At 49.9% G+C, this 27,687-nt stretch overlaps 1 protein-coding gene across 1 annotated transcript; it reads right to left on the bottom strand.

Moving 5' to 3' along the window:
* Positions 1–1,824: 1,824 nt before the first annotated feature.
* On the bottom strand, positions 1,825–17,320 carry tshz3a (teashirt zinc finger homeobox 3a). The gene is made up of 2 exons (XM_029154469.2): positions 16,939–17,320; positions 1,825–5,525 (listed from the first exon to the last, which is right to left on the bottom strand). Exons 1-2 carry the CDS (start codon positions 16,976–16,978, stop codon positions 2,221–2,223), a joined length of 3,345 nt encoding a protein of 1,114 aa, XP_029010302.1. The 5' UTR covers positions 16,979–17,320; the 3' UTR covers positions 1,825–2,220.
* Between the last annotated feature and the right edge of the window lie 10,367 nt (positions 17,321–27,687).

Below are 27,687 nucleotides of genomic sequence, written 5' to 3'. Positions count from 1 at the left end.
GGTCGGAATCCCATCTTTCAATTATCATCCTTTTGTTAAGGGCTTTATTCTGCTTGTCAGATGTGAGTCATCGCCGGGTTCTCCCACAACGTTCGACCAATGTATCCTAAACGTCGGAGGGCCGGGAGCGAGTCTGAGGCGGTAATGAGTTTGTGTGAGAAGACGGGGTCAGGACACAGTGTGTGTGTGTTAATTAATCTGTTCCCGGGTGGGAGGAACTGAAGCGAGATGATGAGATTTAAGAGAGTAAATGGGTGTGCTGCACTCGAGCTGTCCTCCGTTGAGTGAGCGAGCGGGGTTAGAGGCTGGGCAAATGGCCGTTACCATAGTAACCAGATAACTTCCCCAGCCCCTAGTCACTCACTCAGTCAGTCATGACAAGCCAAAGCCTGGGAACATCAAACAGAAAGAACATCGTGTCCCCAGGCGTCGTCAAATTAGACAAAGGTAGACGTTTGGAAAATCGGAGGAGTAAACGTGTGCGTGCGTGTGTGTCTCTCTCTCTTTTACGCGCACTAAAAAACAAAAAACTTTCTCATTATGTGGCACTGAGCCTGAATTGTGACTACTCTGATAGCATCAACACCTGCCAGTAATGTTGTTAGATCCAAAAGCCCGCTTTGAGGGAATAGCACCTGTCTGTGCATTCTGCACCGCTGTCAGCTCGTCTCAGCACGCACATATAGGATCCGCTTTATTTTTTCCAAGGGACAGTCTTGGAGTCCAGGTGTGTGCCAGATCTGCCGTCTCTGCCCAGGGCTCCTGATGGCATCCAAGCCCCCGTGGTAATCAGCCCACTCTGCCTGCTGTTGCAGCCCGCCTGCCTCCTCCTCCTCCTCCAGTGGCTCGTTTCAGAAACATCTGGTGGTTTACATGCAGCACACACCACCTGCCAGACGCCTTGCAGGCAGTGGCACCGCTCGCACCTCTCGGGTCCCCCCCCCCCCCACCATCACCACCACCACCTCCCCACCCCGCCCGCAACAATGCGACGACGCAGGAATCGACAGCAAATGTGGCAAACCGCGGCTGCGGAGGCGAGTTGCACGGGGAAAAAAAAAGGCAGAGGGGTTTTTCGTGCCGCGTTCGGGGTTTGTGCGGATGAAATCGGGTTTGAGGAATCTGTCAGCCCATTTGTAAATGCTTAGTCATAACAATGCGGGGCGACGACTGGAGGGGGAGTTGTTTTCCGGCGAGCCAGGTGAAAATTAAATAACAGTCTAGAAATTACATTTCTGACCAAAACTGCGACGTGTCATCGCTCCTCATTAACAAACTGCTTTGAGACGCCGCCTGGTGAAATATTGCTTTTCAAATCTAGAAACATTGCAAGTGAATATGAAAGAAAACAAATTGTTGTTGCAGCAGTTAATTAATTTTAATCATAGAAGCACAAGGCATTAACATATTTGTATTTTTTTTATCAAATAACATTTATAAAACTATTGTGCAAAACAATGTCCTTTTAATCTTCTTCAAAGGCTCTGCACCAGTGGATAGTCGTAGTCCTCTTAAATTAGGAAATATAACAAGTATGCATAAGTTAAACAGCAACTTTTAAGCTTATACACTATATGTACATTTTTACACAAACCTGGATTCTAGGCGCCCCTTCCTCAGTGAGACAGAACAAGGCAGTTTTTACAATCAGCGAGAAAATCAACAGGCTGTACAGAGAGAATGATTAAAGCGAGCAGTAACCTTTGCCGTTTGGCAGATACGTTTAAGAAGCATTTCCAGGCGTTTGGCTGTTTTGCGTCGGTGTGTAAAAAAAAAAAATGACCGGCTTGAAAGGGACATTTTTAAAATCTCGACAGGTCAGGACTTTACAAACGGAACAGGAAAACTGGTCGAACATGCAGTCTACTAGCAAATCAGAAAACAGACTCACAGAAATACCAAATAAATACATTAAAGTTAACATGTTTCAAGTTATTCGCTGACTATCGTGTCAGGGGACTCGTTGTGGCCGTGGATTAACGCGTCCTCTGCTGTCTGCACAGAGGCGTCGAGTCGAGCTGGATACCTTTAGCCTACATTGTGTTTTAATGCGAAATGAATCAGAAATGTTTAAAGGCCAAAAAGATGTAGAGACCTTGTGCTGACATTTTTAACAGGAGTTCATTGCATCTTTGTGCATTACCACACTTAAATATTCTTTTAGTTTTTATTTTTTTGTTTTTACACATGTTGTCCAGCGCATCTCCTGCTGAGAGTAATTTAGTGTTTCTCCAGCTCACACACATATAGCAGATGGTCCTCGGGAGACTTCCCATGGCTCTTGCTGAGGTGAAGCTTGATTGCGTGCTTAGTGGCAAATTTACGGACACAGAGCTGGCAGCGGTACACCGCCCCATTACTGCTGCAGTCGTCTTGGGGAGAAAGGAAGGACTCCAGGGGCACTAGTTTCTCAGTGAGAGCGTGGGAGTCTCTGACGGTCTGTTTGGGCGACAGCTTGGCCAGGTCTTTGATTCGGAACCCTAGGTGGGCTTCCAGGTGGCACACATAAGCTGCTGGGGTTCGGATCTGTGAGGCACAGTCGCTGCAGAAGAATATTGGCTGACCGGAGTCCAGGTTCTTTAGGAACTTGGTTCTGCCTGTTCTCCTTAACTGGTACTTGACGTTCGCCAGCCAGTGGCTGATGGTGGTCATGGAGAGGCCTGTGAAGCGAGATACATGCATTCTTTCCTGTGGGCTGAGGTCATGGATGATATACTTCCCCTCTGACGTCTGCCTCAAGCTTGAGGCAAACTGGGCCTGAAGAAGGAGGAGGTGCTGCGGGTTCCAGTTTGAGTGGCGGCCTTTGCGTTTGTGGCCGTGTAGGGAGGCGTCGTCATCTTCGTGTGTGGATCCCACAACCTCAGCTTTATCGGCGACACGGGACCGCGTGGGAGGTTTCGGGACATGGTGAGACTGTGTCAGGTTCCTCAGCATGTCTGAGATATCTGACAAGGCATTTTCGTGCAGCGGGCTGCTGGATGTGTAGGGAGAGACCACGGTTAGCTTTGCAGGGGTAACAATGGAGGAGGGGGAGATGGAGGAGGCTGTGGATAGGGGCGTGAGTGGGGCTGATCCTACGGAGCCTCCTCGTTCGCTTTTCCCTTTTGTAAGGTCCATGGGTTGGTCATCACTGGGCTGCTGGCAAAAATGATCAGCCACACTTTCTGGCTTTTTGGACTGCGTGGGAGGAGCAGCCACAGCAGCCCTCTCAGCCATGTTGTGGCTGAGCCTCGAGAGCAGGCTCAGGGGATCCTGGTTTGGCAAGGAGGGCTTGGCTGCTTTCCCCAAATGAATGTTCATTACTGACTGAAGAGCACTTAGAGGGTTGACAAAGGGCTGCTCCAGAGGAGTATGGCCAGTGATAATGGCGGCGCTGCATCTCAGCGCGGAGGCGAGCGGGGATTTGACGGCTGTCTCTCTCTTGGGTTCTGTTGCCGGGGACGCTCTGTTGCTATGGCTTCCCCTGTCGCTATTGGCTGGGGTTACTGCCCTCCATTCTCGAGGTGAGTCCGCCTCTCCTCCCTTATGCGACTCGGCTTCACTGCTACAGGGGGAGAGCTGGTTTTCACCTTTAGGAGACAACTGCTTCACCCTTTGCTCTACTTTTGCAACTTTCTCTGTCACTTTCTTTACCAAGTCCTCCATTGCCTGAAAGTTGTTGCTGGGGAAGGGCGAGGACTGAGTAAGTGGTGGGGAAATGAGGGGCTGATTCTTGGTGAGGGTAGACAGTGTGCCATCTCCCCCGTTGTATAGGAACTTCATTGGGGAGTTCTTCTCCATGTTGCCTTGCTGAAGCTTGAGGGCGCCGGGGAACTGGTAGGCTGCGTGGATACTAGGGTAGCCCCCCCAGCTCGGATTCCCACTCTGTGCCTTGTTGATGGCTGATGTCACAGTGTTTTCCAGTGATTTGAGAATATCCAAGCCCCCTTTAGGGCTCTCCTTCAGGTCCTCTTCAGTAAGATAGTTATACTTTGAGATGTCATATTTTTCCTCCTTCTCAGCATCGTCCTCCTTTCCAGCAGGAACAACTTGCTTTTCATTCCCCACAGCGTCTTGCTTAGTGCACTCCTCTTCCACATCCTCCTTCTTTATGTCTTTCAGGGGGGGCGATGTAGACAGGGGAGTTGTAGATGTTGGAAGAGGTGGAGGGGAGAAGGTGGAGGGTGCTAGCGGGACAGACTGGACCCTATGTTCAGTGGGTGTGGTGACCCTGCCAGGATTTGGGGATGTGGCCTCAGGAAGTGTTTTGATTTTCTTTCCCACAGAGCTGGTCACCCTAAGGAAGTGTCCTGTCACCATCATGTGGGTTCTCAGCTCTTGCAGTGTATTGTGGGAACTCCCACACTCCATACATTTCAGGATCTGGAACTTGTTGGATTCAAACTGCCAAGCATAGCTAGCGCCGTTCTGGTGGCCGTAGCGGTTATTGGGGGTGGTGTGGGGACTGGAATATGGTTTCTGTGTGGGTTCACTCAGATCTGCTTGTTGGTGCTTACCCCTGTGACTCCCCTCCCTAGAACGAGGTGACGCAGTGAGGTCCAACCCCACGAGTCCTCTTTTCTTAGAAGACATGATTTTGGTTGCCACGGGAGCCATGGGCTCCTTCAGAGGCACTTTCTGATAATGTTTGGTCTTGATCATGTGGACACTGAGGTCCTGTAGAGATTCAAAGGAGTGGCCACAATACATGCACTTCAACACTTTCTGGGCATCTTCCTTCCCCTCCATCTCCAACAGCGAGCGCTTGCGCGGCTTTGACCAGCGCTTAGCGCCGCGCTCCGCCCTGTCCTGGTTGTCGTCGCGGTAGTGGCCTGTGTCATTCATGTGCACCGTCAGCTCCACCAGCGTGTCATATGCAGCACTGCAGCCCTTGCAGCGGAATTTACTGGCCCCTGTGAAGATGGAGCCAAACAGCTTTGGGTTCTGCCTGTGGAGCTGGACTGTGCTAAAGAGGCTGGGCTCAGACGGAGCAGGGTGACGGCTCTGGGGAGGGTGCTGTTGTAGCGTCTTTGCCACCGCAGACTGGTGCCAGTCGTAGCTGCCGCTGCTGCAGCTGCTACTGCTACTCGTGCTGTTGCTGCGACTTGGCTTCTCAGTAGAAGCCGACGACTGCGCCTGCGGTGGGGTGGAATCAAAATTCAGCGGCGACCACAGGGGGCCGGTCAGAAAGCTGGAGTAGATGGCCTTCATTTGCTCCAAGGTGTCCACGCCTATGGGAGGCGTCTTGGCGCCGCCATTCAGAGATCCTGTGACCAAGTTGCCCTCAGCTTTCCTGGAGGGGCTCTCAAAGTCTGACAGACGGTCACTGGTCTCACTCACATGTGACTCACTGTCCATCTCCTGCCCTGAGAGCTCTATGGCCCCAGCTGATTCCTGGTCACACGCAGGCTCCTTGGCAGGCACCGCGCTTTGCTCCACAAACTCATCTTTCATGGAAAGGTCATCCTGAGGGGCCGAGGGCAGGTCGTCTGCTTCCACCGCCTCATCCTCCGCGGCGTGCTCTGTCAGCTCCTCGGGAGAATAGGCTGCGAGGAGAATGGAGACAAAGGGAGAAAGGAAGAAAGAGATGAGTTAAATTGCAGGGAAAGAACACGCTATGTTAGAATAACTGGAGAAAAAGTTTCCTTGCTATGTGTGCCCGAGGACTCCCAGGGATAAATGAGCCATCTGTGTGGGAGCCTTTAAAGCTGAGCTGAGAAATTACAGTCATCCCATTTCACCTCATCAACCGTTGAGGTGTTATTTTCCTCTAGGCGAGCCTGTATTTATATACTACCCCAGCCACATGGAACTTATGCCTCCCCTCTTTTAACTCCTTCTATTGGAGAAAAACAAAAAAGAAATATCTTGGCAAAAACATAATGCACCATTTTATTTATCTCAGGGCGCAACAGCTTGAAATGAAAACTAAATCTGAAATTAATGAAGCCCAATCTCACTGTGGCATTCTCCTCTGGGGTAATAAATGAGTTGGATCAACCTCCATCTGTCAGTTAATATGTCTGACGCCTCTTCATCTGCCTCTTCTCTGATTACATACACATTCATTGAAACACATACACACAGACAGAGTATCTTGAAGAAAAAAAAAGGGGGGAGGCGGATGTCAGGATTTTATTGATGAAATTGTGACACGATGGACAGACATCGCACCCTGTCATCTGGACCAAAGCAAGTTTATTAGATTCCGACTACGTGGAGGACAGACAATAATGAGAGTCCAAGCTGCATTCTTAAAAGGAAACATCAGCGGCGCGAACAGGTGTTAAACCACACGCAAACATGGAACAAAGCGATTTCACACAGCGCAAAGCCAGAGTTGAATAAATAAGGAGATGAATAAAACGGGACAGAGGGGAAAGAGGACGAAGTGAGACTGAAGATCGTCAACATGATCGTGATGCATAAGCGACCTGTCACTTTGCGTGCTGGCGCCCACCGCTCACACGGAAAGAGATGAGCATCGTGCGTGCGTGTCTGTGTGTGAACATTACCAGGCCCTGCACACACACAAACCCCAGTGTCTGCCGTGGCACCGAGCCTGCCCACTCAACGCCAACTCACCCACCACTCACCCCCGTCCTCCACAGTGTCACTACGCCCTCCTCCCTCATTTCCTGTCCACCTCACTCACTAAACTACTCAACTTAGGGAAAAGCAAACACACTCCGAAAATAGTGGATGGCCTGTGGACAGAGCCGAGGCCATTTGGACAATGTTGTGTACTAAGACAAATGCCACAGAAGGAAGCTGTAAGTGTGGGCTTTAAAGGATTGGACAGTCACACAGTTGAGCTTGTGAATGTGGACTCAAACAGATACACGCACACAAACACACACACAGGCTGTGACTGAATTCCTCACCACCACCACCCCCACCACCCCCGCCCCACCCCACACGTACACGTCCAGTCTAAACAAAAATGTCATAGCTGAAATAACTCTCATTTCCAGTGCTAACAGCCAATCTCTAGGCAGCCATGCGGCTGGCGCTGGTCTGATTTGGGCCCTGGGGGCACAGTCAGCAGGCAGCCCCACCGAGAGGCCAGCCTAATGGAGACCTGGCAGGTGCGGCCCACTCTCCGTCCTCCCAGAGATTTGGTTTGTCACTGGGTATCCATTACCTGCCATTCTCCGCTGATAGGCCCCGACAGCCCTGATCAAAAGATGTCGTCGGGCCCCAGTCCGCTTGGCAGTCAGTGGCATGTCGTTTGTAAAAAAGGCCAAGCAGGGTGTAAATAAAATGACATGATCACTTCCCCGGCCCCTCATGTTCTGGACACAATTATGATAATGCGGACGCGGAGGGGGAGGGCGGGGGCTGGGAGGGTTCGGGGTAAATCGCTCACGCTTGGGCAAACACGCAAAAGGAGATATCTCACAGCTACCGATGCTCCAGCAATCGCCTGCACCCCCTTTGCTTTCGCTTTCCTCTGCAAGGTATTCGTGTCAGAATCTCATTCAAAAGAGGAAATCCAGCCGGGATGAGGTATAGTTAATGTGTTTGTGTTCTGACTAGCTGCTCGCACGTGTCAGCTCGCATCAGGCGTGCCGGGCACACCGCTTGACCAAGTTGTCAGGTCACCTTTCTCTCCCTCAACCTGAAGATATTCCACACATCGCCAAACTATCGTCCTGTCCAATTTCACGTCGCATCATCGTCTCGGGCCTCTCGCTCTCTGGGCCTCAACCCGGTGGTAAACGCTTTACATTTCACAGAGCCGTGATACGGAGGTTATTGTTCATTCGTCATTAAAGCCTCACTAGTGCAGACGAGGGTAGGGCCAGTCCAAGAGGACCGGCTATAAAACCTATGGAGTTTAGCCCTGCTCCCAAGCAATTTAAAATGCAAAACAAAAACCATTATGTCTGAGCACTATCTGTTAATTTAATCCCCAATGACTGATAATCCATCACACAGGGCGACAACCACATCCAATTATTCTCCCTGGCTTGACTGACAACAGAGGTGATTTATCAAGCTAATAAAAGGTGATGGGAGTATAGAGGCTCCCTTTGAATAAAAAGAAGATGATTATGAATACAACAATACTCTTAGATGCAGTCTTAACTAAGATCTGAGCATATGCATAGGGTCAGTGGATGTGTGTTCCTGGTGTGTGTACACGGGTAGGAGAGAAAGTGTGTGTGTGTTGTACTGATAATGTGAGCATGCCATGTGGAGGAGCGACAAGAATCATTAGGTTCCATTAATGATTCTTTTGGGGTGGTGGGTGGGTGGGGGTGGTGGACAGGAGGGGTAGGAGGTGCACTCTTAACATGTCAGTCACGGATCACACAGAGACTGCGATAAAACGTTTACGCAAACAACACACACGGGCTGCGGGAAAGAGAACCAAGTCTCACCCTTGGTAACACACATTCCACCCCCCCAGGAAGACACCCCCCCCCCTCTCACTGCAATTATAAATAAGGCCAGTCAGTCCGTCACAACGCGCCCCGCACAAACACAGCAGATCGACGCACGGCGATGAGGAAAGACAGCGACATCTTGGCATGCGGGAAGGCATTCCTGAGGAGGATCATTTTCATAAACATAAGGGCCGCAGACGAGGAGGGAGAGATCATCTGATAGAAATACTGCAGTGCTGCTCCGACGATCAGGAACAACAGACAGGGCAGGGACGGGGAGTGATTAAGCAGCAAGGTGCTGTGGCTGCCCCCGAAGCAGAGCCTTTCAGCGTCTTCCTTCCCTCTCTCCCATGGGTTGTTTCTCCTCAAGTGTCTGTGTTTGATGTCGCGTTTTTAAATAGGCCTCATATGCATGAGTTATAATAGGAAGTCCAAATAAAACAAATCAATCATCCATTTAAATTCTCTGTATAAATTTGAATATATTTCAGCACATTTGTCAAGTTGCAATCTGGTACTTCTTCATCAAGCGACAGCCCAAACCTATTCCCGTTCTCAAACCAGCCCCTCGACCAGCTCTACCATGCAAATTCCAGGTCTGGGCTCCGCAGCTGGGGAAATGGTGTGGGAGTCGGATCACACCCAGCGGCAGCGGGGTAAACAGGATGTGCCGTTAAAACCTCTACCTGAGTCTGACCCTCGGACGGCTGCAACCTTGCCACGGGGCCTCGGGATATGAAAATAAAACCTTTTGTTGTGTGAGTACAATATTTCATCTGTGCTTTTTTTTAACGCTAAAAGAGCAGATGGCTGTTTAGTGCAGAAAAATATGTTTTGGGCTTTTTTTTTTTTTTTTGCTGATACTGTGCAATGATGCAGAGCAAATCAGTTTAAATCCGCGTGCACATACTAGCATGTAAAATAATTCGTAAAACTTTCCATCCTTCATGAACAAATCTAAATTAGTCCTGTATGTTATAGCACATTATGAAGTAAACAAAACAGGAAGGTATAAAAAAGGGGGTATTTATGTGGATTTCTTGTTTGATCACTTCATTTAATATTTCTTTGTTTATGTACGCAAAATGTTTACTGTGCAGAAACACACAGCTGGGATCCAAGGAGGGAGAGGAAGTTGTCTACATGGGTGGCCGCCTATAGCTTTATTAGATATAACAGGAAAAACAACTCTATTGTTGCTGCTTTTATCAGATATAAATCTACATCGTTGTGCGATTGTGCCCTAAATATTAAAAATGAATGCAAATTGAGCTTGAGCTTTATACACAAAAAATCTGAATATCTATCATTAAAATACAATCTCTAAAAAAGCAAAAACGGGGAGAAGGAGGTCGAGCGGGCCGGGCGGCTCTGACGGAGCTGAGACTGACATGTGTACAGCGTTCCAGCTGGACCTTGATGCCCTTAAACCAACACAGCCGCTCAGCAGGGGGCTCTTACAGACAGGAAGCAGCTCCAGAACACTACGGGACAGGAAGTCACCTCCGTCTCAATCACACGAAAACACAACTTCCAGTCATGCTCTCAAGTTTCCCAGCAGCCCAAAAACTCCTTAAATAGATTAGAATAATTTAGCCCACAACAGCCCCATTCTGTCAAAACAGCAGCAGATCAGTAACACATACCTAAAACGCCTTTCTGTTGTACACATTCGTCAGTGTAACGCACTCCATCAAACTCTGTTCTCTCCCTTTGCCTTTGATCCTCGCAGGCCGGCTCCGAGTCCCACGAGAAAATATGTAACAGGTGATCTGTGGCCATTTGAGATATTAACAGGCTCTGACATAAGTCGCTTTTTCCGAGGCAGCCGTCGAGTGCTCCTCGCATTCCACCTCTTTTCGAACATGCCCAACTACTCCGGCATGTTATTCTCGCACAGGCGATCGCGTTACGAGCGATCATGGACGTCTTTGTCAGCTTTCATTTGTGCGTGTTCTCTACCCCCCGATGGCATTGTGAATACATTGTGTCCGCCGATTGTAGTACAGGATGTGTGATATGGGAGATGGGAAAAACAGAGAGATCATTCTGGCCCCAGGCAAAGCTCAGGGCTGAGCCTTGTCAATGCACATATTCAGAGGAGCAGGAGAGTCAGATAGAAGAGAGAATGAGAGGCTGAGAGACACGAACAGAAAAAGACCCAGATGCCGAATAGGTTAAAGACTTGTCTCATTGTGTTTTGACTGGACCTGGACGCTGACAGCTGCACACGCAGACCTTCGAATTCTCAAACTTCATGTCACGTACCCGACAGAGACGGGCCACAAACAAGCGATCGGGCCGACCGAACGCGTAACGTCTAAGGTCCACGCAGCCACAATAAGCGATAAACGCAACGGAAACACACGGAATCGGAGCTCCTCCACAGGTGCAGATCCAAGGGCAGTAATAAAGTCGGAGACTCCACAGGAAGGCGACGCTCCGGTTCGACGTCCACGCGGAGCCTGTCTCGTCTGGAGATGCGTAGTCGCTCAAACTTTCCCTCAACCAGCCTCCATCTTTTCATCATCATCAGCGTTTCTCCAGCAGGAGCTCCGTGAAGCAGAACCACTGTTTATTTCCCCAGCTTCTAAACTGTTTGGGCCTCACGTGACAGGGGTGTCAAAGGGTCACCCGGGTGCGTGACTGAGGGCAGAAGCCTGAAAGTGGGGCCCCGTTAAGGACGTTTGAATTAAGCTACAGGCAATCGTTGGACTGCTGTGTTCTCCTTGAGTGTTACACGTTATGCTATAATACCTGTTGCAGCAGTTTGGAGAAGCAGGGACTTTAGGAGCGCAGGTTTGAAGGGGAGGCCCCGTAAACAGCAGGGAGGCAACGGATATTAAACATGTCACTTTTAATCTGAGCTAAATGAATGAAAATGCATTTAATGTCAGTTATATTTATGGCTGTCACGCAAACCTGCGTGCGCTAAAACTACGGACAGTGGAGCAGATTACAGGCGATTCCACGACAAGCTTACTTAACCCTACGAATGTATCTCCTCATCTTCAATAGAACGTTTCCGTAACCGGATTAAATTTAAAAAACCTGTTTAATCCACTCACGGCTCCTCTTCCACCTGAACTTGGCTGTAAAGCTGGTGGCACGACAGGAGGCGCAGATGTGTGACTGTTCTCCGCTGTCACGACTGGCAAAAGTTAAAAAACAAGCACAGGCCTCGCATGTGACGTAGCTACAACACAGCGGGTTTTGGTAGCAGCGCTAATGAAGCGTCTCGGGCCGGGTCGACCGGACCCCCGGCCCCAACGCGCGGCTGCTGCGGCGATCGCCTGGCAACGAGGAGGTGATGGACGCGGCCTGAAGACGGATGGCCACCATAAATCACGGCAGCGTGTGGGAGGAGGAGCGGGAGCGAGGGGAGGACACACACAAAACAACAGTTTGTTCCCTTTTCTGCGGCGGCCGCAGACCTGCCCTCGCTTTGACCTCTCACTGTACGCGTTATTCATGGGTGGCGGCTGGAGGCTCCTCTTAGGGGGGCGAAGCGCTTATAAAAGATATTCTTTTAAATAATTGTAATAAACTCTATTGTCTCCGACATGCCCTTAAGTGTCTAGAGTTTCTTCGCGATACCGCTAACTTTTTTGAGGACGATAATAATGACAGACAATACCTTTCATAAAACAACCCTTCAGGCAAGGCAATCTGGGTAGTGTAGTTGTGGCATAAACATCCCTGGGCTATCTGATTATGGCCCACTGCTGCGGCACCGGTGTCTAGTAACACTCAGAGAGAGCGCTCAGTCATCCATCACACAGTGAGTGTCTGTCTCGGGCTTTCCACCCTGCTTCTCCTCGTCCTGGCTCTCCGGTTACAGCCATACATGGTCGGCCTAAATAATATTCCTCGTGATGAATGGCGCTATAAGCCCGGTATCCATCATTAATCTGATTTTTAAAGAAGCATCCATCTTGGGGAGAGCCTGTTAGGGCCACGGGAGAGCGGAGCGGCCCGGGTTCATGTAAAGGCCAGGCTGCTGCATGAGTGATACCTGTCAGGCCTGTTCATCAGGGAGCAGCGCGCGTGCACACACATACACACTCCGCCACACACACACTCACGCAGCATTAAACGTTGACGCCATATGGCCACCCATGTGCGCACACGTTGGGCACACGCGTCTCCGCGGTGCATTTTTGTCCGACTTTGTGTACTCACAGAGCACGTCTCACTGCTCCGTTCACACATCTGGGGACGCGTCACGGAGCAACGTCCTGTCACTCATCGCAACACAAGTCGGTGTTACTCAATCCTCCCTGTCATCTCGAAAAAATCTCCCCTCCCAGACACTTCCCTTTAAAGGGTTTCAGGAAAACTCACTCCTCACTGGAAAAAGTCTCTCACACGCACGCACACGGACGATGACAAAGTCTCCTTTATTAACTGGGCATTTGTCTGCCTCCGTCCACCTCGCTCTCCGCTCCCGTCCCTCTCTTTGTTTCTCCCAGACCTCTTTCTGTCTTCCTCTCCCCTCTTTCTCCCCCCCCCCCTCTGCCCCCCGTCCGCCTCCCCTTCTCTGTGTGTCTGCTAAAGCCCGTTTGATAAATGACACACGTCACCGTGTCAGAAGCGAAGGGTGGGTCAGTGATAAATGACTCTGTTGAAAAGGAAATCGGCTCTCTGGCATGGCTGGGCTATTCTCCTCCTGGATTGGGTTTCAGGACCCCTGAAGACCGGAGCGGCTCGGTTTCTCCGAAAAGAGCACACATCCCACTAGGCTCTGACGCTCCCTGCCTCTGGGAGGGGCGGGAGGCCGACCGAGTGTGTGTGTGTGTGGGGGGGGGGGGTTTGCGTCGGAGGGATCCAGTCTGTCCCAATTGTCGCCACGGTGCAGCTGGATCTATCACAACAGCGGTGGGACTATTTTTACAAAGCCTCCGACTCGGTGCCCAGACAGCGGTCCCGGCTGAAAGCACACTGAGAGCTGAAAGGGAAGAGTGGCTGACGCTCCTCTATGTGTGACACCGCTACAGCACTTACACTCCTCTTTCTCTCCCCGAGCCCAACCCTATGGCTTGACATCTGCCAAGTGCGTGTTAAAGAGTAGAGAAAGCCCATTCCGCCGCCCCCGCTCTTCTCCTCCTCATCGTCCACCCCCTCTTCCTCCCCCACCTCCCCGCCCCGTGCCCTCCTTCTCTTCTCTTACTCTCTCTCTCTCTCTTTCGCTCGCTCGCTGGCAGGGTGGCACTGTTATCTTTACACGGGCAGGATTTATGGAGTCAGGGCCTATGGCAAAAACAAAAAGGCATCTGTCAATACCTGTGGGAAACACTCCGTCACCCCCCCCCCCCCCTTCTCTGCTGGTGCTCACAGCCTCATTAGGTATGCACTTATCAGACACATAGATCACAGACGTGACTCAACCTTGCCGGAATCCAGCCACAGGACTTTCATTAGCGACGGGGGCCCGCGAGGCCAAAACATTCGCCGCCGCCGCGCTCGCACCTGCAAACGACGGCGCGCCGCTGCGTGCGTCGGCCCAAACAATTAGGTCCCAGCCCTCGCTCCCCCGCTGCTTCCGTAAGGGCATGCTTTTAACACGTAAACAACAGGAAGGCAGACAGATATAAAACACAGCTTACATGCATTTGACCCCCCCCCCCCCCCCCCACCACACACACACACACACACACACACACACACACACACACACACACAGTCACAACAGCATGTGTCGGCAACGTGTGCCACGAACGCGCTGGGTGGACTTGCGTTTGGAAGTTGGCTGCAGCAAGTGAAGACAGAGGAGAGGTGTGTGTGTGTGGGGGGGGGACTAAAAGGTTTAGAGAATTACATGTATGGCCTGACCCAGCAGGTGGCCTGCAGTTACAGCTCCTTTCATCAGGATCACAGGCTAAACTGTGCACACACACATACTCAAAGCCAGCAGAATTGGTGCATAACCACTAATCTGAGGGAGCACACACACACACCTTACACACACACCTCGCACACACACACACGAGTGATGGCAGCTATAATCCTGACCCTGCAGAAAGCAACCGTTGCCGTGGAGCCCGGCCCAAATCAGGCTCCACCGCCTCCTTTTGCTTCGGACTCACACTCCTGCTCCGATGGGCCCGGCTGCGGGTTAAAGGGGGTGAGCGTCTTCCTCACACGCGGCACCACACACTGTAAATAAACTGACCAAGTCGGGGCGGACGTACAGTATTGCGGAGTTGAGGCGCTCCAGAGAAACAGCCACGCCGCTGCCCACACATGCAAACGCCGTTAAGTACGGCGGCCGTGTCGTCCGCTTCAGGCCTCAGACCTGTGGCAAAGCTAATCACCGGCCCCAGAGGAAGGAGGTCTGTGTTTCCACAGCTGGGAGAGTCTCCCTTCGTGTTTGCTCGGCTGTTTACGTGGCCGGCTGCCCTCGGTTGTTAAGAGCACTCAGAACCTGACCCAGGTACGCGGGCCCATTTGTCACCTGCAGCGGAAAATTGAGTTACAGCGCAACCAAAGGCGAGCGGCTCTGTGTAATATCAAGTTGATTACATCAAAGTGGTGGCAAACCTCATTGGGCCGGGCACCCCGAGCTTGTCATCTCCAATCACAGAGCCTGTCAGGACTCCATCAGCCTCACGGCTAATTGGACGAGCGCTAATGAAGCAGGCAAAACAAGTTTTCTACTGTGGAGAGAGGAACCCTCTCAGACAGAGGAAGGAAAGAAAGCGAGGGAGAGTGTGTGTTTGAGAGACAATGAGAGAGCAAAGCAGTGTGTGTGTGTGTGTGTGTGTGTGTGTGTGTGTGTGTGTGTGTGTGTGTGTGTGTGTGTGTGTGTGTGTGTGTGTGTGTGTGTGTTGGGGGGGGCAGATTTTTCATGCAAGTCTCAAGGTTGCAGTGGGCTGACTCTCCCCCTAAGTCCCTAATCAAGGCCCATCATCTGTCATCCTTTTCTTTGCTCTCTCTATCACCATGCTCTGTGCTGCAATCAATTCATCATCACCCTTTGTGTGCCACTGAACAGTTGACAACTTTATAACTTGCAGCTGCACGGGCTGACTGACAGGGGTGGAAGGGGAGCACGGCAAAAAAAATGAAGAAATGAATAGATGAATGAATGAACAAAGACGCGTGGTTTTCAGGGAGAAAAAGTTGTTTTCTAAAAACACAAAACGATCTATATTACAGCCCTTTATTCCCTTTCGTCAACAGAGCAACAGCAAGTGTAGCGGGGAGGAGAGAGCGCGAGAGGAGAGGAGAGGAGAGGAGGAGGAGATGAAAAAAACATCCTTCTCACTGATCTGAAATCAGAAAGCTTTCAGTCATTCTTTATGTGCTCCCCGCGGCCACTCTGAGCCAGTGAGCATGTACATTAGGCTTGGGCATTTTGATGAAATAAAAGCCCAGGCCAGCTTATGGCTAAACAGAATGGGAGCACTCACTCAGCCTGTCTCTGATTGACCATTAAAGCCATTGATGAATGGGCCTGTCAGGGGAGAGACAATTAAATCAAACATGAAACAAAGCCGTTGTGACGGCCCGGTCTGACAGAGCAAACCCATTCCTCCCCTCCATTACATAGCACACGGCTCCTTTTACAACCCCTAACCCACTCCTCCCGCCTCCTCTACCCACCGTGTGTGTCTTTAAAGTGAACAAGTGAGCATGTGCACATGGCAGTGTGTGTGTGTGTGTGTGTGTGTGTGTGTGTGTGTGTGTGTGCGCGTGTGTGCGTGATGCTTCCCTGTGAAACCACTTTGTCTCTCCGTCTTTCACTTTTTCGTGAGTCACTTGACCATCAGAGTGCGAGACCGGAAGCGTGAGTGTGTGTCCGTGCGCGTGTGTGTGTGTGCGCGTGTGTAAAAAGTACACGGGGCCTTTCAAAGTGGCTTCAACGTGACGTCAGGTGCCTGCAGCACATGGTGGGAAGTGATTTTCTGATGCAAATCGGGAGGGATCAGATCAAAGCCGCATGACAGCCAATCAATCAACCGTCAAATCAGACATGGCAACTGTCGATTATGGCTCCTTCCAGCCCACGAAACACCATTGTCTGCTTTCAAATTGTTTATCTAATCCCAAGAAAAGGGGGAAAAAAAAGCTCAGAGGTGAAGCTTTTTTGGACGCTTGTGCAAATAAGTTGTGCGCTCGGATCAAATGCGCACAAAGCCCCTGTGTCCCCCTTATGGGACGGACGCCTCGGGCACTCGCCATTAGGAAAACACTGGACTATTTCAGGAGAGTTTACTCTCAACGAGCAAACGCAGATGGCACTCGGAACTATCGGGCATTCAATGTGGGAATAATGGGAAGTGAAAGTTTACAGCGGCCGACTCGTCCGGTGGGACGAGCGGCCGTGGAAGGCGCAGAATAGCAGATTGTTACGTGTAAAACGCGTTTCCTGCTCAGGAAGGTGACAGTTCCTTTGAACGAGGACAACACGAGACTAGCCCACGGTGACAAAGCGCATCGTTACCAAAGCCAAAGTGGAAACGGAAATGCAGTGACTGTAAAGTGAGCTTTACAAAACAAAGGTAGCGACTCCGGCTTGACGAGCGTAAACCGGATTTTTACGCACGGTCCAGAACACACGTACCTGCTGCGCGCTTCGGTGCCTCCTGTTTCCTTCGTGGCATTTTTTTTTTATATTCGTGAGGAATTTCCGCGAAACTCTTCTTTTCGTTAAATTTGATATACTCCCCCGTCGTGTCCGGGAAGATCCACCTCTAGTCGGGAAACATTCACGCCTTCGTGGAGCAGACCGCACAACATCGGGGAGTCCGACGCGAAGGGAAACTAAAAATCATCGCGGCGGAGCGGCGGCGTGCGGCGAAAAGTCAGCGGAAAAATAAATATGCGGGGTGGTGGTGGTGCTGGTGTGTGTGTGTGTGCGTGCGTGTGTGCGTGTGTGCGCGCGTGTGCGCGTGTGATCGCGTTGAGAATGTCAGCGGTGGGAGCCAGCGTCCACCTCGGCTTGCCTGGTCTGGCAACAGGCAAAGTTGAGGGATAAGAGCGATGATCGCGTCACTCACAGCGGGAGAATGGGCAAACCCACCGCTCCGTTAACTCTTTACTTCTCAGAGAGGGGGCAGACGCGCCGCGCGCCGAGTGTCCTCCCACCGCGGCTTCGCGTGTGACTCACTGCTCATGCGCTATTAGTTCATTATTACACACGGCGGGGCGATGATTACCCGCCGCAGCACCGCGAACGCTCCGAATAGTATTCCAATACTGTCACCAGATATGTGTCACGCGCGCGGATTCGTCGCCGGTGAATTAAATCTTTATCCCATTTTAGCCGCGGTAATGTCTCTGTTTGAGCGACTATGATTGACGTGACTGACAAAACACGTTTTTTTTCTTTAATATGCAAAACACACTCAGTGTTTCGCTACACAATATATTATAAAACGTCCGATGTGAACTAATTGATGGAATTGTGGAATGTTTATATACCTTTATGTTTGATGTATTTTTAGAGATAAATAAAGGTGGAGAATGACCATGAAGGGAAAGGGTGGTGTGTGAACAATAACGCACATACAATACAAAGCTGTGATGTATCCTCATAACAGGATGTGCAGGAACTTGCAGGAAATAAGTCCTATATGCTGTACATTACCGAAGGAGTCATTATGTTCTTCTTCTACTGAAAAAAATGTGTACAAACTGTTCAATTTATTGTACATAACAGGAAGTGAAAACAGAATCCAATGAGCCCTAGAGCCAGAGCCCTTTATGTGTATTTTTTAATACGCACACAGGCTACAGTACATTTAATTTATTCAGCGCCTCCCTCCTCGCTGCCTCTAAAACGCAAACACGCCTGATGCCTCTTTCTCGCTAATTTAATGTGAGCAGCTAAACGTTAGCTTTCATCAAAGTAAAAGCATCACTTCGCTCATATATCCACATTAGGTAGAGATCAAAGGCGGTTCAAGGAAGGAGCGTTAAGTCGCGGTGCCGAGGTAACGTTGAGGTTTTTGTGTTGTTTTTTTTTTTTTTTTCCCCCCACGGCTTTGCTGGCGTTTCTGCCGAGTTTTCTGTCCTCCATTGAGCCTCTGCGTGCGCTGACCCCTGCCAGAGAGAAGGATGCTTAGCAATAACCAAACAGGCCTCGAACCCAGATCTCAGACTAAAGAATCTGCCACCCACACCTCATCTCTGTGTGGCTCTGTCTGCAACTCCAACACACACACACACACACACACACACACACACACACACACACACACACACACACACACACACACACACACACACACACTAGAGGCCTTCCTGATCAGAACCTTACCCCTGCCTCCCCGTTTCTAGGAGCACAGAGGCTCTGTCCCCTGTCACTTTAACAACATGAAATTACAGCCCAAATGGAATGTCAGGGGTTAGCCGTGTCTCTACGACAACTATGTGAATATATTTCCTCCTATGGACTTGCCCCCCCGGTGACCTCCCCCAGGAACAAGAAGTAACCGGCTGATTGGCGTTTTTACAGCCAAATTAAACCGTCGCGCAGTCTTCAGGAGCCAGGAGGAGAAAGCAGCCATTCCAAAATTAGTGAGCCATCATCGTGACAGAAAGTAGCGGGGACATGGTGTCATCCAGCTACTGTATCGATTAACCCATAAATAGTATACGGCCTCTCTGCCGTCTCTCCCCGGCTCACGCTGTAAGTGGAACTTATCTCAGCCCTGTCTTGCTTCGCTGTGCGCATTAAAAGGCCAACATCCCGAGACTGCAACGCCCGAACCGTTAGCACATCCTCGAAAAAACAGTACATGAAGTGTTATTGTGCATGCATTTAATGTTAGAAGAGGAAGTTTCTTGCACATGTTTTCAGGATATGCAGTTTGACACTGCAAGTGTGCATATTAAAAAAAAAAAAAAAAACTCAGATTCTTTTCATTACAGGACTTTGTGTGAATTCTCCTCATATGTCAGGTAGCCATGCTGCATTATTCCCCTCTTCTCGCTCCTGACACCGGGATTATCATAAAAGAGCTACGTCTGTCAAGCCCGCATTGATTTGCACACAAGTTCCCCCAATCAATCTCAAAGTTACGATTAAAAAGCGCGAGCTGCTTCTATTTTTCTATTGAAATCTTTTGGCAAAAAAGAGAGAGGCCTTTCAATTTCATAGCCTCCAGAACACTCAAGTATTCATTGCGCTCTACTTTTCGCTTTCAACCTCTCTGCGGGAGGCCGGACTCATGACATCTATGTATGCCGCTCCTATTCATGATGCTATTCAGCCTTCAGATGTGTGCTGCAAATGATCCCTCAATACCATCGGATCGCTCTTATTGGCAACATCCCAGTTGTGGTCATGTCCAGAAAAAGGAAGACAACACAACAGCGCCCGGCTCTGTCGTCGCGCTGGTCCCACTCAGCACCTCTCCGCTCGCGCTCCTATTAAGCGTGGGTCCGTTTGTAGAGAAAAGTAAGAATAAAAGCTCAGAGACGACTCCTCGCTTATTTCCCTGTGAACAGAAACATGTGTTTGTCCGTGTGCGTGCCTTGCGATCTTATCTGTGTATTCATGTGGGTATTTTCATGTGTGGGAGTGGGCTGCGTAATGCATGGCCCTGTTGAGAAGAGTGATTGCTCTATTCCTGCCCTGTAGGTTGCTGTGGGGGCCGGGGCTGTGTCTTTGGGCAGCTGTATGGATGGCTTGAGGAGGTCTCCATCATTCATAAAGCAGCCTCCTACATGTAGAATTGATCTCGCAAAGAAACAGGGTGGCAATAGCAGTTCATCAGTCTTCCCCGACCACAAATCACCCGGAAGGTGTCCCCCCCGGGGGAGGAGGGGGGGGGGGGTGTGACACCGGTGTCAGCGCGGCGGTCCCCTCGGACAGCGGGAGGGGCCGGCTCCGGCCCGTACCGCGGCCCCCGAAGTGTCCGGCGAGACAGCTCCTGCGCAAAACGCCCACAAAAGACGCCTGCGCCGGGAAATAATGGCCCAGAAAAGACTAACACGAGTGCTGGAGCTGACAATGCGGCTAAATCAAGGCATAACAATAAATAATGTCTGACTGTTTTTCTATTATCTGTTTGAAGAGATGTTTTCTTAATTTATCGCCGCTGTTTAAAGTGCGCGGAGCCGATGAATTAGAAGCAAATGATAATTCAAAAGGGGGAAGGAGGCGCGATTGCTTTATTAACGCTCGTTCCTCAACGCTCTGATTCATTTGGAAAACGCGCCTACATGCCAGGCGCCGAAGTCAAACAGGTTTTATAAAGAATGCATAATTAAAGCTACCTTTACTCGTGGTGTTTAATATATGCATCTCCGCCTATTAATAACCCAGGTCATTAATTTGTGTAAATCATCTATGTATGGCACCCAGTAATTTCCAGCCCTCTAAAGAGAATCGGTGAGATGAAGTTCTTGCCTTTGGCCTTTGGTTGCACATCACACTCATCTTACATTAGGTCACATACTCCTCCTCCTCCTGCTCCTCCTGCTGCTCCTCATACCGTTTGGACTTTGCCATTGATCTTCATTCTAAAATAATCTCTTATCATTCCTCATTGTGCGCCCGCAGAGAAACCTTTTCCACATCCCAATTCATTAGCGCCTCTCCGAAAATAGAAGAGCCCGGGCAAAGGTGGACGCGCGATGACGTCCGAGAGCGAGCACCTTTAAGACGTGTCCGGCGACGCGCGCCCCTTAAATACGCGCGATCCGTCTCCGCAGCCGCGACGTGCTAAGCATTCCTCTTTTGGGGCCGCGCGTGCCCTAAAGCGCGAGCTGCTCGCGATAAATAATGGATTCGCAGCTCCGGCGTTGTCACTCTTCCCTCAGTCTTCAGCGCGCTCCCCTTGTTATCAAGCCGGCGTAGTTCAGTTTTCAGCTTGTGTCTTCATTAAAAAAACATTAACATTCACGCGCTGAATGGGTCGGACAGAAAAGGTCTCCTTAACATTTCTTGGGGCCTCTTCCGAGACGCCTCAGTCAGAGTCCAGGCAGAGCACGCGCTACGGTGCGAGACAAAGGCAGATCTTATAGCGTGGAGGTAAATTATTATGAGAGATCTGATAAGGCTCATGCTTTAGGGGTGGTAGATGACTTCACGCTGTTTCAATTAGCGCACTTCTGATTGTAGAGGCAGAACTCAGACGATTGATCAAGTCTCTCTCTGTTCTCCTCTTTCCCTGCCTCATTGCCCAAAAGACCCTTTTTAAATATTCAGGTAGATTATGAATGGTTACACCCCCTATCTATTTATACCTCTTTTATTGACAGTATTACATTTATATGAAGTCAAGGTGAGGGATTTAATTTAAGACTCTTGCAGAACTGCTCAGAATATTTAGCAGAAGACTGATTAAGGAACGGTGATTTATATGATTAACACTTTGTAGCCAACGTCTAATTTTATAAAATTCAGGAGCGTTTCGATAAGTTTTTATGAGCTATGGTCTCTGAGTGACTAATAATTGTGGCGTTACCTTGTTATGGAAATTCAAAGCCACGTCTGGCACATCGCTCCTCTGATGTCACGTCAGTCTGCTTAGCGCTGTCAGCTCGTGTTTGAGAGAGGGCTGATTTCTCTCTTTCGCCTTTCCTTCCCAGGCGGGGAACATAAAAGGGAGGATGTTTATGATGGACGGGCAGCTTTTTAAAGAGGAGCATCACAGGGCTGTTGGATGGGAGGGATCCGAATCAGCACGGCTGTGATGTGACGAGACAGACAGGAACATCCTTCTCCCCGTGTCGAGGTGTCAAGCAGGGGGAGTCTTAGCGGAGTCGACAGTATCATCGCTCTCCGGAGAGAAGCGGGGGGGAATTCGCAGGGGAGGAGAGGCGCGGAGGGACAGCGGTGCAGAGCGGGGCGACGTCTCAGCCGCGGAGGGCTGACTTCCCTGTCAGACTGGCCTTTTCTCTTTGTTATCGCCCGTGCGCTCGCGCCCGTTCGTCGCCACCTTGTTCATTTAGGTCCCCGGACATTAAACGGTGCTCGTCCAATCGGTACTCGTGCACGTTAGACGGACTGGATCTGTCTGATGCAGATGTTTAACTGCAGCTGGATGCAGCCTCTGACCTACAGGCAACCAGCTAAAACTCAACTATTATGCAAAGTATAATACCCGGAGCTCCGGGAGGCCCTTGTTTATTCACTCCGTCCACGAGTTTGCCAGAAAAGAAGAACTCGGACACATTTGCGAGGTTCCTCTTCCTCTCGAGTTACAGCTGAACGACGTTCCAGCTTCAGAGATAATCTGCATAAATTTACACCTTTTAGAAAATGTGACCGCTCAGATGTTCAGTCTTTCTCTTCCTCTTGCCTCTTATCCTGTTTGGCAATTAGCCTTTGACCCCCTCCGGGCTCATGCAGGCGTGAAGACTGAAGGACAGAGGTAGTTTAAGCGACGGATTTGTCATCGGAATTTCTCATCAGTCTGAAATCTTGAGGGCAGAGCTCCCAATTTATTACATTACAGGGCACATCTTGTAGCACTATCACTTAGGCAGGAAGTGTCAAGCGGAATCTGGCTGTGACTGTCGTGCCAAGCCCATTTGCCGGGCCTTTTTTTACAGCGCGCCCCCTTGACTTCGCCATGTGTGGAGAATCACTAGACGCTCGGTGATGGGCAGTAATTCCCCCGCCTGTACGAGCGAGTGATCAGAATTCATATTAGCATCTTTACACGCTGACGGCCGGCTGTCACTCCAGGTGCCAAGCGGTCTCCTTGGACTGCAGTCAGTCAGTGGCGGGAGGAAAAGGGGGCGGCGGCGTCCCGTCTCCAATCCCGCCGGCGCCGCAGAGAAAAACCCAGTCAGATCCAGGGGTTCCATTTGGAGGACGGAGCTGAATATTTGCTCCGCTTTAAGGCAGAAGCCCTGTCACCCCCCCGGCCCCCCGCCCCTCGGTGTCACATTGCTATTCTACATCCGCTTGCTCCTCTGCGTTCACATCGTTACGAGATCTCTTCCCGTCTACACCTTCTGTTAACAGCCTGCGATTCCGTTGTTTTGGTTCCCCCTCTCTTTAATTCCGCGAGATTAATGACACTGTCACACACTTGTAAAGGTGTCCTTAACTAAGATTCAGCGCCATGATGTCCACTCCATCTTTGTTTCATTTTTTTTCCATTGGAAGCGGCGTTCCAATCAGCATTAGGCCATCTTGAACGGCGCCTCGTTCTGGCTACCGCGCGGCGGCGCCGGCGCCAGCGTCGGAGGGGAAATGTCTTTGCCAAACAGATGGAAAATCATCACTGTGTTGCCCACACACAGACACGCGCACCCGAGCGCACGCTTGCCTCTCGGTGATTTCACGGCCTGACACTCAGTCATTCATTACAAAGCGAATTAATGTGCCAGAGTTGCAGTTTCCTCTTAAAAACAGATGTCGCCAGAACATCTAATTAAGCGACGCGTCAAATCGTCGCGCCTCGGCCATCTCCGGCCGCTCCCGCTCCTCCGGGAGGAGGCGAAGCTGCGAGTCGAGCGTCGGACGCCGGATCAAGTCGGCGTCGTGGTCGTGACCCCGACGCCCAATAACCTAAATCACCCTTTAAATTATTCACACAATAACGACAGCGGAGAACTCCATTATGAACATTATTGCTGAGAAATGGGCTCGGCGGAGGTGAAGGATGAGTCTTATCTTTCGCTGTCAGTCGGGGCATTAGTCATGGTAACGGGTGCCTCAGACCCATGTTCAGGGTTTTCATTGAGCCCCACGTGGCAGATTTATCACGGATCACTAGCTGATGTCAGCGCCCCGACAACGCGGTCGAGATGACCGTCGAAAAGCTGTTTAGCCTCAGCGTCGTAATTTAGGGTTCGGACGATGCAGGACGCGGACGATCAGGGAGGTTCGGTGCAAAAATAGGGCAGAAATTCAAGAGCTGTATACTGACATTAACATCTACATTTACTGTGACCCAGGAGTGAAAGAAACTTCACAGACAGGAAAAAAAAGAAAGTTTCCATTTGAGCCAAACAAGACAGAAGAACAGAAAGTGTTTTCTCTGTCATTGCTCTTTTCTCCACTGTCAAGAAGACAAACTCAATTTATGTCAAACAAGGTTTAAAGGACCTTGGGATTAAAGCCATAAACTGGCTGCTGTCAGACCTGAAGCTCTGCTAACAATTTAGTGCCAAACTGGCGTTGTTCAATATCATTTCATATTATATCATGTCACGACACGGTGACAGCTACACATCAGCCCAGTCACAGCTGGTTTGCCCTGAAGAACTCCTCCGACGTCGGCTCCAATCGAAGCTGACTCCGCTTTGCCGCGATCTAAAATGGGAAATCTATGCGAAAGGACTCTGCGGGGAACGGCTGCATCTTTTGGTAACGAACGCTAACAGGTCGATCGCGTAATGAGAAGAGATATTTGGGTGGGTGGGTGCGCGTGCGAGTCCGGCGCTGTAATGGGCCTGCCAAAAGCCTTCACCGGCTCCATTATAACGCCTGGAGACAGCACTAATGGAGCACTCACCTATACAGGGATACACAACAGCTACGGTCAAACCAACAGCATGTTGATGCGTTTGGTGCTGTCTGGAGGGGTCAAAGGTCACGGTCACGCCGATGCAGACGCATTTCGAAAGACGTAGCCAGACGTCAGTTTTTCCAACTGCCTTCAACAATTCAAGCAACAGATCATGTTACAGCTTCACAAATGTCACAAAGATAACAAACATACCTACTTGTTAAAAAATTGGTCAAGCAGCTGTAGCAGAGCTACAGCAACTAACTAAATGCTACATTTTTGGGTTTTCCTCCGGCTCATACATATGTGACGTTTTCTAAAAAACTTACCACAGATGACAAAGAACCAGCAGCTAGTCGGAGTCCACTGGAACAGTCCACTGGAACAGCTTCCATACATCATGTACTGTACATTATCCAAACAGGCCTCACATGATTCAATCAGGTTCAAGTCTGCTCTAAGTCTGATTCACTTCTTCTTCTTTTCAGTTCAGCATCCAGTGGCAAAATGCCAGATCTCAATATATTTATATATATATATATATATATATATATATATATATATATATATATATATATATATATATATATATATATATATATATATATATATATATATATATATATATTATATTTTATTTTTTCTTTTAAATTGTTTGCAAACATGCAAACGTCTGCCTGTGTTTTTCTACTGAGTGAATGAACTAATTACAAATTTCCCAGCCACCACTAATTTGAAAGTTTCAATAACATTAAAGAATCATGAAGTAACCTTTTTAATCCCTATTTAATCAGTTAAGCAATTACATCTTTTAATCTAAAAATAGATTTCTGCGCTCTTGTGATATTGCCTCAAAGTTCTGCGATCTGGCAATTTATTGAACTGAATTTGCCTTAACTTGTCAGATAAAGTCTGTTCACATATTAGATGACATTTATGCAGGAGTAAACAGGAACTATGCATGTGTACAAACGGCCCCTACTGAATGCGGTGACTTGTCTTGGACCTCCAGCTAACGTGCCCTGCACTCTGCACGCCTGCAGGCCTCTCTCTTTGCACCCATAATTCCTCATTCTGCACATCACAGTTTTCTGCGTATCTGCTGTATGCGCGAGTCGTCTCGAGCGGCCGAACCTCCTCAAAGAGACGACGGGGAGCCTGCGCGGCAAGAAGGACGGTGGGACAATTTGTTCAATCGGGGGAGCGGGCGGAGAAGGAGAGTGACAGAGGGCGGGCGAGACCTCCACGTGTTTGATGGCGACTGGAGACGCCTCGTACACAAACAATGAGGCGGAGGATGACAACATCTTCTGCGTGACGAGTGTGTTTGTGAAGGCTGTCCTCACACAACGGAGTGGCACTTTGAATCATCCTCACGCCTCGGACGTGTGCGCACATGACACGCACACACACACACACACACACACACACACACACACACACACACACACACACACACACAGATTTCACTTCGCATTTTCCAGCCCGACGTCGTGTAGAGTATGTAAAAAGGTGGAGAGGAAACGCGGGGTCACTTTGTAATATGCCCTGTTTGTCACTCAATACACAAGCGCTCACACGACACAAATGGAGTCAGGTGAATTGAAAAGATGGCCGCGTGTGGGGAAGCACAAAGACACTGGCTCCTCTCTCCCTCTCCGCTCGCCCTCTTGTCTTTCTCCCCCGAACATAAATGGCTTTGACGACCCACTGGTCTATGGCCGTTCGGCGGCACTATCCTTTCATTTGCCTTCCCCTTTAGGGTAATGTGATTTTACACAGTGGAAGTGGAGACACTCGCACATCCAGGATCAGTGAGCTGAGAAGACAGGCCATCATGCCCCGACAGTGGGGTCTGGTTACACACTGTGGCTACCTCGCGTATGGCACAGATGAAAAGGTAACAGGGAGGTCATCGGGCGGATGTTATGTGGAGTTTAGTTAATATAACACTGTACGTTGCCCTCATCCACAGGCTCCAGCAGAATGAATCTGAGTATTAGAAATGATAATGAAATGTTATTCTGTGAATAAAGGTATTTGTTCTATTGACAATTAGTGTCATTTTTGTTCGCTTTTCCATTTCGACGGCCCTTCAGAAAAACATTCAGACGTCTGTGATCGCTGGGGAGAAGGTCCGCTGAGTTTTCTCGCCCTTTCCACGGGGAGGTCAAGGTTCACAGCCCAGCAGCACCACGGAGGTGGTCATTTTCCAGTGCTCAGCTGAGCAGATGATGCTCGGACCAGTGCGGCGCGTTGCTACGCTTGGTAAGATGTAAAACGGCCTTTAATGAGAGCGGAGCTCTCAGCCCATGCTTTCCTATCGGTGCGGACGCCCAGCGCGTCGCCTTCCTCAGGTGTTGTCCTCCCAGATACAGCCCATCAGCTGTGCAATCCACCATATTCCGCTGCCAGCCTAATAAATGGCTGGTGTCAGAGGCAGCGCCAGTCTATTGGCTGCTCATTTTGAGTTTGTCTGGGGGGTCGGAGAGGAGCTTTGCATTCTCCGCCGCGCCGCTCACTGAGTGGCAAAGTCCTGACTTTATTGATTTCTTTCTTCACTGCTCTTTGTCAAAATATCCAAGCGTGGACCTTAAAGACCTCCGCCGCCGCTCGACATATGCAGCCACACACGCGGCTCCTCTTACGACGGCACTTTGTTTTTTGAGGGGGGGGGGGGGGTATTGTAGGAAGGGATGATAGGCCGTGTGAGTGGAAGATGATTGGAGAACACAATCTACAGCCTCGGCGGCTCCCGCTCCCTCCATTCTCTGCGTTTTTGCTCTGTCTCTCTCTCTCTCTCTCGCCCCTTCCATTCTGACACAGAGAAAATATTGTACACTGACTGGCTCCCATTGAATCCACGTTGTGATTCATCGCCCAATTTCAAACTG

The sequence above is a fragment of the Betta splendens genome, chromosome 6, assembly GCF_900634795.4.
Source record: "Betta splendens chromosome 6, fBetSpl5.4, whole genome shotgun sequence".
NCBI classification, from domain to species: Eukaryota; Metazoa; Chordata; class Actinopteri; order Anabantiformes; family Osphronemidae; genus Betta; species Betta splendens.
Note: the sequence above shows the minus strand (reverse complement) of the source record. Positions and strands in the feature narration are given on the sequence as shown.